The 17,699-nt window shown below is 48.0% G+C and overlaps 1 protein-coding gene across 23 annotated transcripts in view; it reads right to left on the bottom strand.

Moving 5' to 3' along the window:
* Nucleotides 1-17,699, bottom strand: part of SBF1 (SET binding factor 1) — a 146,771-nt gene that overhangs the window by 59,755 nt on the left and 69,317 nt on the right. For all 23 annotated transcript variants that reach the window (XM_043521721.1, XM_043521637.1, XM_043521645.1 and 20 more), the window contains exon 2: nt 2,121-2,206. In XM_043521721.1, coding sequence (XP_043377656.1) covers nt 2,121-2,206 — 86 coding nt within the window. The remainder of the gene's footprint in view (nt 1-2,120; nt 2,207-17,699) is intronic.

Below are 17,699 nucleotides of genomic sequence, written 5' to 3'. Positions count from 1 at the left end.
GAAAAGGAGTACTAGTGGCACCTTAGAGACTAGCCAATTTATGTGAGCATAAGCTTTCGTGAGCTACAGCTCACTTCATCGGATGCAGAAGTGAGCTGTAGCTCACAAAAGCTTATGCTCAAATAAATTGGTTAGTCTCCAAGGTGCCACTAGTACTCCTTTTCTTTTTAAGTTTACTTTTGTTGCTGGTTTGGTATATCTCATGGAAGAGGTGTGTCTGCCCTTTCCCCCAGCAGCTTGTCCTGAATTTGGTATTCTCTGATGTAACCCAGGGAGGCAGAGTGACAACAGTGTAAGATTTCAGAGTAACAGCCGTGTTAGTCTGTATTCGCAAAAAGAAAAGGAGGACTTGTGGCACCTTAAAGACTAACCAATTTATTTGAGCATGAGCTTTCGTGAGCTACAGCTCACTTCATCGGAAGTGAGCTGTAGCTCACGAAAGCTCATGCTCAAATAAATTGGTTAGTCTCTAAGGTGCCACAAGTCCTCCTTTTCTTTTTGCGAACAGTGCAAGAGTGAACCCAGATTACTGAGAGAGGGCTCAGCTGTGCCTCAGTTCCAGGCAGCACCCCGAGGGGGAGGCGGGGGACACTGGTCACACACCCCTTCTAAAATATGCGGCACTTGCTCCTCTTCTCTAGCCAGGAAACAGCAAGGAGCTATAGGCCACCAGGTGTCATGGAAGAGTAACGCAAGGCTTGTGCAGAGCTCCTAGGTCCCTGCTGAGAGCAGCAGTGACTGTTCTCTTTCCAAAAGCAATAATGGAACCTGAGCTGTGGCTGCAGGTTGGTGCTGAAAAATCATGATCAGGACGCACCATAAATTGAAAGGGAAACAAGAGACACAGGGTTGGCCAGTGAGCTCCGGCAGGTACTTATGATCCGACACACACACTGCGAGAAGGAGAAGCTGCTGGGTATTTGGGCAATGCTGGTTTTATGACGTTAACAAGGCAGCAGCATGGGTCTTTAAAGCATCTTATGTCCACATTTTGTACTCTCCTCTCACTCTGGGCAGTTAAGAACAGAGAGGGGTTGCATGGAGAGGCAGCACAGGAGGGAGAGAGACTCAAAGGAGCTTAGGGCGAAAGTCATTTTGAAAAACAAATTCCCTTCCCTGTGTTAAAAGGGACAACAGAGCACTACTTTTATTAACCTTATCATTAACAGAATATCTCGATCACCTGATTTACTTTGTACTGCAAAACACCATGAGAGGCTAGTGGCATTCGCTGCCCATCACTCTTTCGGGTTCTTGCAAATGCTGCCAGGGAAGGTTTTAAAACCGTTTTGACTCGATTTTTTTAAATTTGTGGGAATTGTCCTGTTGTCATTACATTAGTTAAACTGGTTTGTACAAAACCTACTTTGGGGGCCAAATTGACCAAGCCATGTTGTTTTAAGGGTCTGCTCCAGCAATGGTCGCCCTCAAAGGTCTCCATGTACCTCAGAATTACATGGCAAGAGACAAACATACACCCAGAGGGTTGGGGGAGGCGGCCAAGGCCCAGTAATCCCCATAACAGAAAGGAGGCAGCATACACGAGGACTGGGGGGTTGAGGTACGAGTGGATATTACTAAGCTACCTCCCCCCACAGGGTTGTGAGGCTGAGTGAGCATGAAGGGCTTTGACAATGCAGTACACCACAGAGCACTGCTGTGAGAGTCAGGCTATTTATACAGATACTTCATCCGAGTGGCTTGGAAAACAAGGCTGGTGGGGAAGCTTTCCAGCCCCCAGTGCAGCTAAAACTGGGGAGGACACACATGGCAAACAGTCGCCCTCAACTCGACAGACAGGCGTAGCCCATGAAGAGTACAAGTTCCAGAACACACTGCACCGTGAAGATGGAGCACTGCATGCTGGGACCTGTGGTCTCCAAAGGCTGCTGCTGCGCCTGTGTAAAGAGGAGAGGCTGCAATCTGTTCTGTTCTCCACCCATGGGTTTGACCCAAAGAGTCCTGGCCAAAGTCCTGCTGACATGCAAAGACGACACATCCCTGAAGCCTGCATGCACAGTACCACAGCCCACTCTAACACACGTGCAAAGCAGGTTGTAGCCCTGTGCGCATGCATCACAATACTGGGAGGTCCCAGCCCCAACAGCCAAAATACTCACCAGTTCAATGCCCTGTGGGAAGGGGTTATCCTCCCAGTCCTTCTCCGGGAAGCGCTGGAGTATCTGCCCCTGGCCATCTCTGCTCCCTACAAAAATAAGCAGAAGGAAAGTGTTAGAAGAACGCAGGCAGCCTTGCTGCTGCAGCCAGATGCCATTTCGATCTCCTGCCAGAGCCAGGCAGTGAGCAACAATGACAAACTGCAGAACTGCACACTAGCAGCGCCTTGCGGTAACCCTGTGTAGGTACAGCGCAAACATGAACTAACCCTTACACCCGCCCTGGGAGGAAAGAATTCTCTCCATGGTACATGTGGGGAACCAGACGGAGGGAAAGTTATTTTTTCCCCAGGTTAGACAGCAAGTAAGTAGTAGAGCTATATTAGAAGTCAGAACTTTGACTCCTAAACCAACAACCACCCTTCATATGCCCCAGGTACATACAGCAGGACCCTTACCCCAAACACAGCAAAGCAACAATGGAGAGTGAATTCAAACTGACCCAATTTAGCACCTTCCTAGAGCTCAAAGAAATTAGGCTATAGAGAACCACATGTCCTGAGCTATCAAACTACTCACAGATGCAGCGCGTCTTCAAGATGAACAAAAATGTGAGAAGCTGTGTAACATCACTGGTTAGGTTAAATCTCAAATTTCTTTCCTTGTGTTACTAAAATAATATAGAAGCTGAAAGATTTGAACAGTAATTTCCTTTTTCACCATCTGCAGTTTGTATTTTGCATTTCACTCAGCTTGGACCACAGAAATACATAGGTCAGTTTAACATTTTGGTTCCTAAACACCAGCATAAGGCTGCAACGTTCGAGTTGAAAACTCTGCAAGGAAATTTATAATCCTAAATGAGTGACTAATACAATGCTATTAAGGTCTGTAGAACTTTCTAGTCTCCCCTTTTAGATGCCAAATCATTAGCAGAAAATCTCACATGTATTCTAGTGGACGAGGCATGCAGTGGGGAGTCAGGACTCCCAAGATGGATTTCACTTCTACCATCTATTCAGCGTAGTCATGGATAACACTGACCTCTCTCATAGGAGTATGGTGGGGATCAAGGTTTGCACACCACCGTTCTAGTGCTCAGTCTGTATAAACTTCAACACTTCAGCTTTTGAAAGAGGACTCAGAAAGGTATTAACCAGCTGAGAAATATGTACAGAGCCCTGTGCTTCCACAGAATACAGTAACTCCGCACTTAACATCCTCTTGATTAACATTGTTTTGGTCTCACGTCCCTGCTCCATTACAGAACATGCTCGTTTAAAGTTGTGCAATGCTCCGCTATAACGTCGTTTGGCCACCTGCTTTGTCCACAGCTGGCAGCCCCCCATCAGCTCTCCCGTGCCCCTCTACGATGCCTCCCACCTGCGGATCAGCGCCTTCCCCCTGCTTGCCTCGCCTCCTGCCCGTGGCACTCAACTGGTTTGCAGTGTTCCGGAGGCTGAGGGGAGCGGGGAGGAGCGAGGACACGGCACACAGCCTCCCCCTCCCTCCCCTGCCTCCTGTACACAGCAAACCAGCTGACTGCTGCGGGCAGGAGGCTGAGGGAGCAGGGGGAAGGCGCTGATCTGCAGCTGGGAGGCGGGGGGGGGGGGGGGGGGGGGGGACCGTAGGGGAGCTGATGGGGGGCTGCCAGCCTGTTTAATACCTGTACTAATTGCTTGTTTAAAATTGTTAAAAACTTATACCTGTATTAAATTGCTTGTTCAGAATGGTTTAAAATGTATATAATGCCTTCTATCTGGCAAAAAAAATTCCCTGGAACCTTCCCCCTCCTCCCCATTTACATTAATTCTTGAGGGGAAATTGGATTCAGCTAACACTGTTTCGCTTAAAGTTGCATTTTTCAGGAACATAACTACAACATTAAGTGTGGAGTTACTGTAGACACCACCCCTAATCCTGGGACAAAAAACAGGGAGCAGCAGGCCATAGAAACACTAGGTGACATGTAAATAGATGCTTGCTGCACCATTAACCTTTCCTTGGAAAACACCTGTGAATTTTAGCTGGTAAAATACCTTCTGGCTCTTTGTTTTTAGAGGGGTTAATTCCTTGCCAAGCCTTCAGTTACCAAAGCGATTGCCCTAATCCTTCATCCTGAACACCCTTCATGGCTTTGCACAGTCTCCTCGACCAGCTGCAGGTGTACTACGTTCTGTCAAAACAGAGTCCACTGCCAGTGGGCCTCACCATTTACAGAATACAACTCCAGCTGCAGAGGTCACCATGCTCCCCACCCCTTCAATCTCCCTAACCTCACTTGCAGACTGCTTTCTAGCCACAGGGGCCGGCTGACCCTGGCATACCTCTGGGCCATGTAACGGGAAAAGCCTCACTCCAAAATGCATAGACCACTGCAGGACTATTTTGGGAGCTAGAACAGTTTCTACCTCTCCGCTTACCACCAGCCACCCACAGCTGTATTTAAAAACCACAGACAACAGAACACATGCCAATTATAGTCCAAGGACCAAAAAGGAAAGGTCAGCACCAAGTTATGTATATAAAGAGTGTCCAGTGTGATGCTAGCGTGTGCTCCCTTTCCCTGCCCTCAGACACTACCTCTCTCCACCCACTACCGTCTCACGTACCTCCTCTCAGACAGCAACACTCACTTCAAGACCTACCAGACCCAACAGCTTTGATTAGAAACTTAATACCTGCCCTCCCACAGCTTGACCAAAAAGAAACAAATGCAGATTCATGTAAGGCACTTGTGTCAAGTTGGGCGTAAATCTTGCTACTGGATTTTGTAGCACCCAAGAGCTGAGTTTCTATGGCAAATTGGACATTTTACGGTGTTCCAAGTAAATCCGAAAAGGGATGATCCAATCAGCGCATTTCCATTCATTACTCCACTTTTCATAGATTTAGATCCTAGGGCCAGAAGGGACCACTCTGATCACCTAGCCTGACCTCCTGTGTGCCACAGGACTTCCAGAAATTCATTCCCTTTTGAACTAGAGCAGATCCAGTGATGCAGAATCCATCACAACCCTTGATAAGTCGTTCCCCTGGTTATTTATCCTTGCTGTTAAAAATGTATGTCTTATTTCCAGTCTGTCTAGCTTCAACACACAGCCATTGAATCTTTACAACTTGGTTCACTAGATAGAAGAGCCCTCTATTATCAAATTTCTCTTTCCTATGTAGGTACTTATAGACTGATCAAGTCACCCAGTAACCTTCTCTTTGTTAAGAAACAGATTGAGCTCCTTGACTACCACCATAAGGCAGGTTTTCTAATCTTTTATTCATTCTCACAGCTCTTCTCTGAACGCACTCCAATTTATCAATATCCTTCTTGAATTGTGGACATCAGAACTAGAGACACTATTCCAGTAGCAGTTGCACCAGTGCCAAATACAGAGGTAATATAACATTAAATGGGTGAAAAACTGGCTGACAGGTCTCAAACTGTAATTGTCCACCTGGAATCATCACTGAGCAGACGTGTTTCTAGTGGGGTCCTGCAGGGATCAGCTCTGGGACCTACACTGTTTAACATTTTTATTAACAACCGAGATGAAAACGAAATCATCACTGAAAAAGCTTTTAGATAAAGCAAAAATCGGGGGAGTGGTAAATAATGAAGAGGACAAGTCACTGATACATAGTAACCTGGATCACTTGGTAAACTGGATTTAAGTGACTGCTATAAAAACAGCCATACTGGGTTAGACAAGTGATCCATTCCATGTCATCCATTCCCAGCTTCTGGCAAACAGGCTAGGGACACCATCCGTGTCCACCTTGGCTAATAGCCATTGCTGGAGCTATCCTCCATGAACTTATCTAGTTCTTAATACTGCCAAATGTAAAAACATATCTAGGAACAAAGAACCTAGGCCACACTGACAGGACGGGGGACTCTATCCTGGGAAGCAGTGACTCTGAAGAAACACTTGGGGGTCATGGTCGGTAATCAGATAATCGTGAGCTCCCAGGGTGACACTGTGGCCAAAAGAACTAATACAGTCCTGGGATGTATAAACAGGGCAGTCTCATGTAGGAGTAGAGAAGTATGCCACATTGGATTTTGTATCATTCTAGGTTGTTTGTTTTTAATCGAAATGTCATGCGTTGCCAAGTCAAATGCCTACAGAAAGCAAGTATATTACAGCACCACTATTACCTTTATCAACCAAACTTGTAATCTCAAAAACCCTCACACCAAGTTGTTTTGAAAGGATAGTAACCTTTGACAAAAAGGAGGTGACCCTCTATTTCCCCCACACCTCACCTCAATGTCAAGCACGGCATCCAAAAATCAATGGATTCTATTAGCAAGACATTTCAACTAAAACTATTGGAAGTGAAAGCTCAGAGCAACATTGAAGTTGTCATTATGTTAGCAGCTATATAGTGCCTACATCTTAGTATCTAAGGCAGAGGTGGGCAAACTTTTTGGCCCGAGGACCACATCAGGGTGGGGAAATTGCATGCAGGGCCATGAATGTAGGGCTGGGGCAGGGGGTTGGGGTGCGGGAGGGGGTGCAGTGCGCAGGACAAGGGCAAGGGGTTGCGGCACAGGAGTGGTGCGGGGTGTACGAGGGGGCTCAGGGAAGGGGGTTGGGGTGCAGGAGGGGGTGCACAGTGCAGGAGGGGGCTCAAGGCAATGGTGCAGGGGAGGGGGCTCAGGGCAGGGAGTTGGGGGGCGGGGTGCAGGAGGGGTTCGGGTTCCGGCCTGGCGCTGCTTACCGGGAGCGGCTCTGGGGTGGCAGCAGTACACACTGGGGCCAGGGCAGACTCCCTGCCTGCCTGCCCTGGCCCTACACCACTCCGGGAAGCAGTTGGCACCACGTCCCTGTGGCCCCTGGCGGAGCGGGGGCAGAGGGCTCCACACGCTGCCCTTGCCTGTGGGTACCTCCCCCAAAGCTCCCATTGGCCGCAGTTCCCCATTCCTGGCCAATGGCAGCTTTGGGGAGGCTACCCATAGGCAAGGGCAGTGCGCGGAGCGCTCTGCTCCCCCTCCCCCAGGGGCTGCAGGGACATGGTGCCGGCCGCTTCCGGGAGAGGCATGGGGCCCGCAGCGCCACAGGGGTGGCAATCCTGCAGGCCGGATCCAAAGCCCTGAGGGGCCAGATCCAGCCCATGGGCCGTAGTTTGCCCACCCTGATCTAAGGGCTGAAATTAATGGGGTAGCTCACAACTTTGGGTTGTTTCAAAGGGGCGGGGGGGAGGGGGAGAAGATATAATTACAGGAAGACAATATGAGATTGAGTTACATTTGGGGGACTCAAACCATAAAGACTAAGAACTGTGATTTTTTATTTATTTGCAATGAAAGCTTAGATTCTGCTACAAAATATTGGCACTCACCTCACACTCTGGCACAGCTCCCCAGAGCAGCTGCATAATGGTTCGTGTCTGCTACATATGGAATATATATTTGCACCTGTTAACGATATGCTGCATTTTTTTTCTTCCATGGTTTGTTCCAATGTTTCTGACTTGAAGAAGCCTCTAGCCTGCATCTCATTTGTATGTAATGGAGCCTACTGCAAATTCCATCTTAATACTGCCATGCAGAATGCAGCCAGGCCATGCTGGATCATGACGAAGCTTTACACACTGGGACTTGTGACATACAGACACCGCACTTGGCAAAGATAAGAATGGCCACATTGTACAAGTCCATGGACTGCATCTGTCCTACCCTTTAGCTACTTTTGTCTTTATTAAATCAGCCCCATTGCGTCTAGAATGCCCTGTTGCAAGACAATCTCCTGGTCCCCCCCTTAGTTACTTTTCAGTAGCCTAGCCCTGCCTTTCTGCTTCACATTATGCAATGCAGCCAGCATTTAAAAGGCTCTTTCCCCGTCAATGTGTTCACATTGGGGTGCTCTTTCCTGCTCTGATGAGCTGGTCCAGGACAGACAGAGGCAGCAGGAGCTGTTTCTAACCTGCCCGTCTAGGAACACATGTCTGTATGTTTGTGTTATGAAAGCTGCTTTTGCTTTTTCCTTCCTGTGTGCTCCCAGTGTTAGATTGCACAGAGGCCAGGAGGATTTAAGGTAACTCTTGGTCACTGCTCTCTGGATAGCTTAGTATTGTCTGCATTAACAATATGCCGTATTTGGAGTTTTATGCTACTTTATCACGATACTGAAATGTTTAGATGTGTTTAAAAATTGAGAGGAGTGCTTGTGGCACCTTAGAGACTAACAAATTTATTTGGGCATTGTTAGTCTCTAAGGTGCCACAAGGACCCCTCTTTGTTTTTGCTGATACAGACTAACACAGCTACCAGTCTGAAACCTTTAAAAATTGAAGCACTCAGCTGACTCAAGAACCCCAAGCACAGTGTAACTCTTGGCTAGGCTGGCCATGGGATTAAAGGATCCTTCTCTGGGAATGGATGCTCTCACAACAGCACAGACATGCAGCATAACGTGGATTACGAACAGGCCAGGGTCTGCAGCCAACTGGAGAGCTCAGTGGAACAAACTTTCCATAGTTTATAAAGCCACATAGAAATTACCTAGCCAACAGAAAAGAGCGGACTCTACCACTGAACATTTGGAGGGGAGGGGAGCTAAACCAAAACTCCATCCTCTGTATCCCCGCCCATGCCACCTGTCTCCAGACACCAATCTGTTCAGTACACTTCTCGCCTATGCAGACAGACATGCATTACTCCATGCCAGGAACCCTCAATAAAGTGACTCCTCTTCAAAGTCTCTCTCAGCCATGGACCCACCTGAACCTCCACTTAATCTCAACTCTCCCTGTATCCACACCTGCTATCCTACTCAGCCCCTACCTCCTTCCTCCCCTCCATCATCAGCTGATCTATCCCTGCTGCACCAACGCTAGACCAGGCGTGCATGCTCAGAAAAGACTTGGGTTTGCTTCACAGGCTGGTAAGGGCTGTGACTGACTGGAGTGGCAGCACTACATTCTGGCCCACAGGGAAAACAGGGCCTTGTTTCGCTCTGCAGCAGTCCCTCCAGCCAGCGTAAGATCAGCAACTATCTGTTCTATGGAGAAAGCTGCTACATGAGGACACAATAGAGGGAGTAAAAAGGAGGGAAAATGAATTTGCACAGGGACATAAGGCGCAAGACCTTGTTTGGAGCAGGAACAGAAAGGAATCAAACCCTTCCACAATGATGTAAGCGGCCTCCTTTTAGGCTTTGTCTTCACTACACAGCTTTTAGCGACATGGCCGTGTCGCTAAAAGCCGGGCAGTGTAAACACTGTTTGTCAGCACTTTTGCCAACCAAATACTTCCGCCCCCAACGAGCGGGGTTCTCATTGTCGACGGGAGAGCGCACCTGCCAACAACGAGCCATTTACACTGCCACTTGCCACGGCAAAACTTTTGTCTTGGGAGGGGAAGCTTTTTTAAACACCTGTGAACGACTACACTACAGCATGTTTACTCTGCAGCCAGGATCCACGCTCTGCGATCGATTCGCCAGCAGTCGATTTAGCGGGTCTAGTGAAGACCCGTCAAATCGACAGCAGATCACTCTCCAGTCGACCCCTGTACTCTACCCCCGACAAGAAGAGTATGGTAAGTAGACAGGAGAGTTTCTCCTGTTGACCCCCCACGGTGTAGACCCCTCAGTAACTAGACCTACGGTACGTCGACTCCAGCTACGTTATTCACGTAGCTGGAGTCGCATAGTGTAGGTCGACTTACTGCCGTAGTCCTTTAGTAACGTCACCAGGAGCTTTCAAATGACAGTCTGCACAATGTGCCAAGTCTGCCCCAGCAATTAGTTTATCCACAGTCTCAGACATGATTCCACGGATGTCACTGATCATACCTATTGCTTGGTATCATGTAGCACAGATGAAAGTGAAAGCAGGGCGGAGCACTAGAAGGCTAATAAGTCCTTTATGAGGCTGGAGATGAACAAGCTCCACCTGGTAGAGGTGGTGGTGTCGGGCACTTCACATGCAAGTACTACTAAAGTAAAAGTGACAACTCATTTTAAACTACAGGCTAAGAATAAATTCTGTAGATCAAAACAAAGCCGGAGCTCAGTTCCAGGGACGTCTCAGTGGAGAGGATTCCAGAAACTGCCCAAGACTGTAAAACTGCAGCCATTTCAAAAGTCATAAAATCCCAAAGCTTCATGAAACACCTTACACTGCAGGAGAGTAAAATGCACCCCTCGGAATTCTACATGCACCCCTTGGAATTCTACAGTGGCAATTCTTCAACAAAAAAACTTCAAAAACAGACTCCAACGAGAGACTGCTGAATTGGAATTAATTTGCAAACTGGATACAATTAACTTAGGCTTGAATAAAGACTGGGAGTGGACGGGTCATTACACAAAGTAAAACTATTTCCCCATGTTTATTCCCGTTCCTCAGACGTTCTTATCAACTGCTGGAAATGGCCCACCTTGATTATCACTACAAAAGGTCCCCCCCCTTCCCTCCGCCCCCGCACCCCGCTCTCCTGCTGGTAATAGCTCACCTTACCGCTCTCCTGCTGGTAATAGCTCATCTTAACTGATCACTCTCCTTACAGTGTGTATTGTAACACCAATTGTTTCATGTTCTCTGTGTATATAAATCTCCCCACTGTATTTTCCACTGAATGCATCCGATGAAGTGAGCTGTAGCTCACGAAAGCTTATGCTCAAATAAATTTGTTAGTCTCTAAGGTGCCACAAGTCCTCCTTTTCTTTTTGCGGATACAGACTAACACGGCTGCTACTCTGAAAACTGCAGTTAAAGACACTCATGACGGGCCCGTGCCAGCTGACTTGGACTCGTGGGGTTCCGGCTGCCTGGCTGTTTAACTGCAGTGTAGACTTCCGGGCTCAGGCTTCAGCCCGGGCTCTAGGACCCTGCGGGCTCTTCGCTTCCCATCTCTGACTTGATATCTGGGAAAATTCAGCAACTTAGAATGGCTGGACTGCGGGAAGAGGGCAATAGCTGACACTTTCTTTGTTTATTTTTGACATCCATCTATAAGAGTTGTGCCTGTTTGACCATGCTCTCCCCATAAGCTTTTCTTAGATTATGAATTCTTCAAGACAGGGACTGTCTCCTGTGTGTGTGTTTCCCAGCATCCTGGGGCCCTTCAATTCCACAGTAATATAAATATTAAATAACCAGTATTGAAGTTGGTCCAATAAAAAATATTACCTCACCCACCTTGTCCCACCAGAGTCAGTCTTTTCTAGGCTTCACATCTCAGTCTAATTCAACTCCAAAGGAGGAACTCCCAGAAAGTCCCACGGCATAACAGAACATGACCCCTCACGCAGCCCTGCAACAAAACTGGCTGGATGTGTGCCAATGGGGGCCAGCCTCTCTGCTCACTCATGTATGTTTCAGATTCAACTCTACAGGTTCAGAACATGCAGCCTTCATATTAGATATCATGCCTGCAAAAGATACATGGCATGATAATGTGCAGTGACACTGGGAGATCCTGCCAACACCACCATCCCGGCAAGTACCAAATGTTAAGGTCAGTGTGGAGAAAAGGAAAGCATTGGTAATACCTGCAATACTAAATTCAGTTCTGGGCACCTCAAACTGAAAAGTCTGACAGCAAGACAAATAACTAGAGGGCTAGAGGGTTTGATTTATGAGGAAAGATTAGAAGGGTCAAATTTGTAGAGCTTGGCTAAATGACGATAACTGGGGAAGCCAATAACTGCAAGTGTCTGAAGGGTACGATCACTGAGGGAGAAGAATTGTTCAGGGTGGGGCAAGGAGATCTAGCTAGGACAAATAAACTGTTCATTTCATTCTAACCTGAGTATCAAGAAAACATCTCAGCGGAGAGTTCAAGCGGACTGTGGAATTTTTCCAGGGGGAGAAGGGGGAAGGGAGAGAGATTCCATCATTTGGGTCACTTATACCTAGACTGGACAAACCCCCAACAATGCTTAAGGGAACAGTCCTGTCCAGGGCGTAAGAGGGACCAAGTTGTGCTTTCCCATCTCCAGCATCTGATGCGGTGCTAATCCTCAGTCTATGGCACCAGGGCAATTCCATTTACAAGTCACAACAAGGCTTTATATGAGCCTCTGTCACAAGACTAAAGAGATGCCTAGTAATGAGATTTTTATAGATAATCTAAAATTACATGTCTCCACAGAACTGGAAGGTATTTTCTCCTTAAGAGACCTTTTTATAAGTCTGTCTCTATTTTCACATCATTCCCTCTTTGGACTCCAGCTCTCACCTCAAAGCTGTCATTACCTTACACAAACCCACCCTTGCGCTCTCAGATTAAGGTCTGGAGGTGTCCGCAGGACATTCTAGCTCATTCTAGTCACATGACTATCAGAGCACCGGGCCTCCTGAAGCCTGGAAAGTTATGATCCCTGCTGCTCTCTGCATTGTCACCCACCCGGCTGGGGAAACACCTCAGAGGTGGCTGCTGAAAGAAACTAAGCTGCTTCTGAGACATCATGTGAAACAGGAACCTTGGACAGAGTCTGAGTCCCTGCCACTACACTAGATGGATTAGACCAGTGGTCCCCAACCTTTCTGTGGGAATAGCATATTCCTATTCCCAGAAGACTGTAGCCGGCACCAGACACCCCACCGCCGAAATGCCGCCGAGAAGCGGCAGCAAGTGTCGCCGCTGAGAAACAGCAACGCTTCTTGGTGGCATTTCTGCGGGCGGCTCTATGGCAGCTGCACTCGGCGGCGGCATTTCGGTGGCACGGTGTCCTGCGGGCGCACACAACTGCCCCAGCGGGCACCATTGCACCTGCGGGCACCGCGTTGGGGACCCCTGGATTAGACACCACAGCAAAACCAGGGAGTCCCCAAATTTAAATTGTTCCAAAGTTATGGGCACCCCAATAGCCCTTGGCTGCTGCCTCAGGCTTTAGGCATCTAGTCCTTGCAAGGTTAGGGCCTGCTCCTGGAAGACAAAGAGCCATAGCCAGAAAACCCTGCCTGCCTGGGCCAGAGCCGCGATGAGTGCTGCCAAATTCAGGGCCATGGAGTCTTTTAAAGCTCGAAGAAATTCACAGACTCAGATTCCCAAGAGCAGAAGGAACCACAAATCTGACCTCATGTATAACACAGTCCAGAGAATTGCCCCCAAATAATCCCTAAAGTAGATCTTTTACAAAAACATCCAATCTTGATTTTAAAATTGTCAGTGATAACGAGAATTCACCACAACCCTTGGTAAACTGTTCCAGTGGTTAATTACTCTCACCATTAAAAAGGTTTCCCTTATTTCATCTGACTGCTAAGCTGCTTCCCTTCTCCCTTCTGAAAGGCTCATTAACCAACACCTCAAAAAAAGGGGGGGGGCCCCCTCATGGCTGTTCCAATGGGCCAGTGCCTTCATCACAAGAGCTATCCTCCCTTCAGTCCAGAGAAGCAAAGGACTCAATGCGTTGTAGAATAAATTGCCTCACCGCCTCTCCCAGCCAGGGATCATACAAATCAGTAACACCAACACTCCCTGACCCAGTGTCTCTCTAAGAACACCTGAGTCCAGTGGAATAATCCTGCACTGGCAGGGGGTTGGGGAAAGGACACAACAACCTAACACAGCTTTACTATGAGCCAGTGGGGAAAAAGAAAAAGGTGTGGAGTCAGGAACAGGACACATGCTGATATGAACCCCTATGCAGAGGAGCAGCTCCATTCTTGAGCACTTGCCAAGAGGAAAGTTGTATTTATCTTTAGAAACATTAAGGTCCAAGAGGAAGTAATTTAAAAATATCCATCTGCTTCCGAGAGTTTGTCCCAGAAAGCGCTGCTCAAGGAGTGCTCCTGGGGAGTTATTGGCAGAGGAAGAGATAAGCTTTTTACAGCTGCCTGCCACTTGTTCACCCATATCTCTGTTTCTGGAAACGACCATTATGTAGCAGGAAGTCCTTATCAAATATCTCAGGCTTCGAATAATTAACTAAACCTTCCTCAAAAGCAGTGAGCCAAAGCTACTATACTAGCCAGTACAGAATGGCGGCCCCCACACACTGCCCATTTTGGGAGTAGTCCTCCTATGGAAGCTGCCTCAATAGCCACTAGGATGTCTGGCTTTTAAGAAGTTAACCAAGTGCCAAGGAAGCTTCGTCTTGGGCAAGAGGGGAATTCAGTCTCCATGTTTATTCATGCACCTGGAGAGGGGAGCCAGGCCAGTTACTGCCACCTAGTACTGGAGGCATCACCCAGCCCACACAGGTACATGAGAACTGGCACTAAGCGAACTCTAACCCTGACCTCCTTTCTTTGAAGACAAGGGGGAAAGTCTGAATTGGACTGAATCCTGGGCTCTTCCCCACTGCTCCACCACTGTACGTCCCCCCCCAGAAGGCAGAGAACTGACAGCCCTACACATGGCAGGGGGTGGACTAGGTGAGTGACGAGTTAAGAGATTTTCCCATCCCTAATATGAAGGATGAGATAAGGAGCATCCTCCACTGGCGTGAGGGTGCATTCAGCCTCTGGTTTCTCCAAGTGTCTCCATGGGAAAGCAAAAAGGTGCTTGGGACATACAGGCCAACAGGGAAAATCAACCCTGAGCAAACGCTGCCAATTGACTTTGCTTTAGTGGAGGCCAGAACCACCGGAGAATCCATCTGTTCCGTCAAAAGCATGCCCCTCACCCGCTGCATGTGATGAAAGGAAACAGGAATGTGTGCATGCCGAGGGGTTCAGTTTGCCTCATTTTCAGCACTGCCTCATTCAGTGAGGCAGCCTGTGTCAGCAGGGGTGCCCATCTGGCCGGTCAGCAGTGAAGTGGGATATGAGAGTGGTGTGTGGATATTGCGATGGGTAAGTGCAAGTATTGCGTTAGAAGGAAGGGGCTGTAAAATGCATAGTGTGGGGTTTTCAGTATTTTAGCACACGGCAAGCATTCAGTGCAGCTCACCTGTACAGGTATCATAGGGCAAACCCCCTCCTGAGCATCCCCGCGTGGGCTGAAGGCCCTCTCCAGGGTACCTCAGTTCCCCCCTGCAAGGAAATTAAATAATCTCCACACAGGCTTTATTGTCCAATAATGCCCCTTCCCCCAGGGTTTAATTTATTGACGCAAGACAAAACAAAACTCAGACTTGGGGCTTCTCTACTTCCCAAGTCTGGTTTCTCCAGATTTTCCTGCCTTGGCAGGCTGCTCTCTCAGCCCTACCTGGCTGAAGTCTTTCTATTCCCATAGAGCCTGCTCTCTCTGGCCCTCCACCCTCTGGCTTCCAGGGCCAAATCCCTCCCCCTAGTCAAGGGTCTCCTGCAAGAGCCTCCTGTTCAATGAAGCTCTTCCGGAGTCTCTGCTACAGCTTCCTTTGGTTGTTTCTTCCTGAGCACCCTCCTCCCTGCCCCTCTTTATAGGGAAAAATCACCTGATCCCTGTGCTGAGGTGTGCCTACTTGTAACTAGGCTTGGGTGGCCCCAGGCCCCTAGTTTGCCTTAAAAGGGGAAAACCACCCTCTTTCAAAAAGTTTTGCCTTAGCAAAAAGAGGCACGAAACTTTGTTTAGGTTTTGCAGAACGGCACATTCTGCAGAGGCACAAGATGTCACCAGGCAACCTCACTCTGCATTAATGAAGTTTTGGGTCTGTGAATTTGGAAAACAGGGGCAGCCCCCAGCAACTACAGGTCTTTGCATGCAATTCTTCACCTTGAGCTCTATAGCCAGGCTGCACTGCAGGCTATGACTGATAGTCTTCATAGGCCACATCTCCATATTCAGAAAAAGGGAACCTTGACTCGCATGGTAGAATGCCTGGGCAACCAGCCCCAAGGACTCATTGCAAGCCAAACCCAAAGGCCAGCATAGACTCAGCTCATGTGAAATACCCTCCCTCTGGCTCACATGGCCTGATGAAATTGGAGAAGAGAGGTCTCAGGGCTACTTTCCACTTTGATCTGATGTGATGAAGGGGCAATGGGTCTTGGTTTGCTGAGCAGCCTCATTTCTCCCAGGGTGAGAGCAGAATGAAAGCAAACCTCTCCCCTTCCAAATCAAACACTCTTCTTAAAGCAAAGGGAACAACAGTTCCCAAGCTGCACAAGAAGAATAAACTGTCCTGCATAGGTGATTCTGCTCCTCAGTGCTTCTGGAGACTTCAAACACCAGCTGATGAGCCAAACAGAGGGACAGGCTTCCAAAATGGCCAGTTCCCCTAGCCCAGTGGTTCTCAACCAGGGGTACATATACCCGTGGGGTACGCAGAGGTCTTCCAGGGGGTAGGTACAACAACTCATCTAGGTATTTGCCTAGTTTTATAACAGGCTACATAAAAAGCACTACCGAAGTCAGTACCAACTAAAATTTCATACAGACAATGACTTTATACTGCTCTATATACTATGCACTGAAAGGTAAGTACACTATTTACATTCCAATTGATTTTTTTATAATTATGGTAAAAATGAGAAAGTAAGCAATTTTTCAGGAATAGTGTTTTGTGACACTTTCATATTTTTGTCTGATTTGTAAGCAAGTAGTTTAAGTGAAACTTAGGGGTACACAAAGCAAATCAGACTCCTGAAAGGGATATAGTAGTCTGGAAAGGCTGAGAGCCACTGCACTAGCCCAACTTGAGAGCAGCATTAGCCACGACTTTGGGACCCTGAGGCAGCCACAGGGCTCCTACAGCAAAGCATAGGCGTAACATCTGCCTCCTAACTCTAACCCAAGGTGATAAATTACATGGCTGTGAGCCTGTGCACCATGGAAAGATTCTATGCTAACTAGCCTCCCACCCAAACAAACAGCTCTCACAGACTAAACCCCAGGCCTGCTCTCCCAGACGACACCGTGAGGTGCTCGGTTTCCATTCACCCACTAAGTTCACAAGACAAGGGAGGAGGTTGGTCTGTCACTGAATGTCTAGATCAGGGGTCGGCAACCTTTCAGAAGTGGTGTGTCGAGTCTTCATTTATTCACTCTAATTTAAGGTTGTGTGTGCCGGTAATACATTTTAGTGTTTTTAGAAGGTCTCGCTCTGTAAGTCTATATTATATAACTAAACTGTTGTTAAATGTAAAGTAAACCAAGTTTTTAAAACGTTTAAGAAGCTCCATTTAAAATTAAATTAAAATGGAGATCTTATCAGTTTAGTGCAGTGGTTCTTAACTTGGGGTGCACGCACCCCCTGGGGGTGCGAGATGCCCTTTCTGGGGGTGTGAGAAATGCGAGATTTTTTTTAGAAGGTAAATCATGGAAAACATAAATTAAGCACAGGCACATAAGTACAATTACTTTGTTTCATCAAACCTATGTATTTATTAACATTGTATATTACAGTAATGGTTAAAAAATGTATAAAGTTTTTAAGTTTTCAAGCTTTTAAATTAATTGTAGTGTAATTTTTGATAAGGGCTGCAGAGCACTGGGCCCAGGCCAGGAGCAGAGCCCTGGGCTGGCTGCCGGTACCCCAAGCCGGCAGGAGGGCTGAGCAGGGCCAGAGGCCCGGACCCTGGCTGGAACCCCAGACCTGCAGCGAGATGAGCGGGGCAGATGGCCAGTACCCAGGCTGGCAAGGGGCCGGCGGCCGGAACTCCAGACCGTCAGCAGGCTGAGCGGCGCTGGCAGACAGAACCCCAGACCAGCGGCGGGCAGCTCAGCCCTCCGCCGGTCTGGGGCTCTGTCCACTGGCTCCT

Source organism: Chelonia mydas, chromosome 1 (genome assembly GCF_015237465.2).
Source record: "Chelonia mydas isolate rCheMyd1 chromosome 1, rCheMyd1.pri.v2, whole genome shotgun sequence".
Taxonomy (NCBI): domain Eukaryota; kingdom Metazoa; phylum Chordata; order Testudines; family Cheloniidae; genus Chelonia; species Chelonia mydas.
The sequence above is the reverse complement of the archived record's forward strand: the minus strand, read 5'-3'. Positions and strand labels throughout refer to the sequence as shown.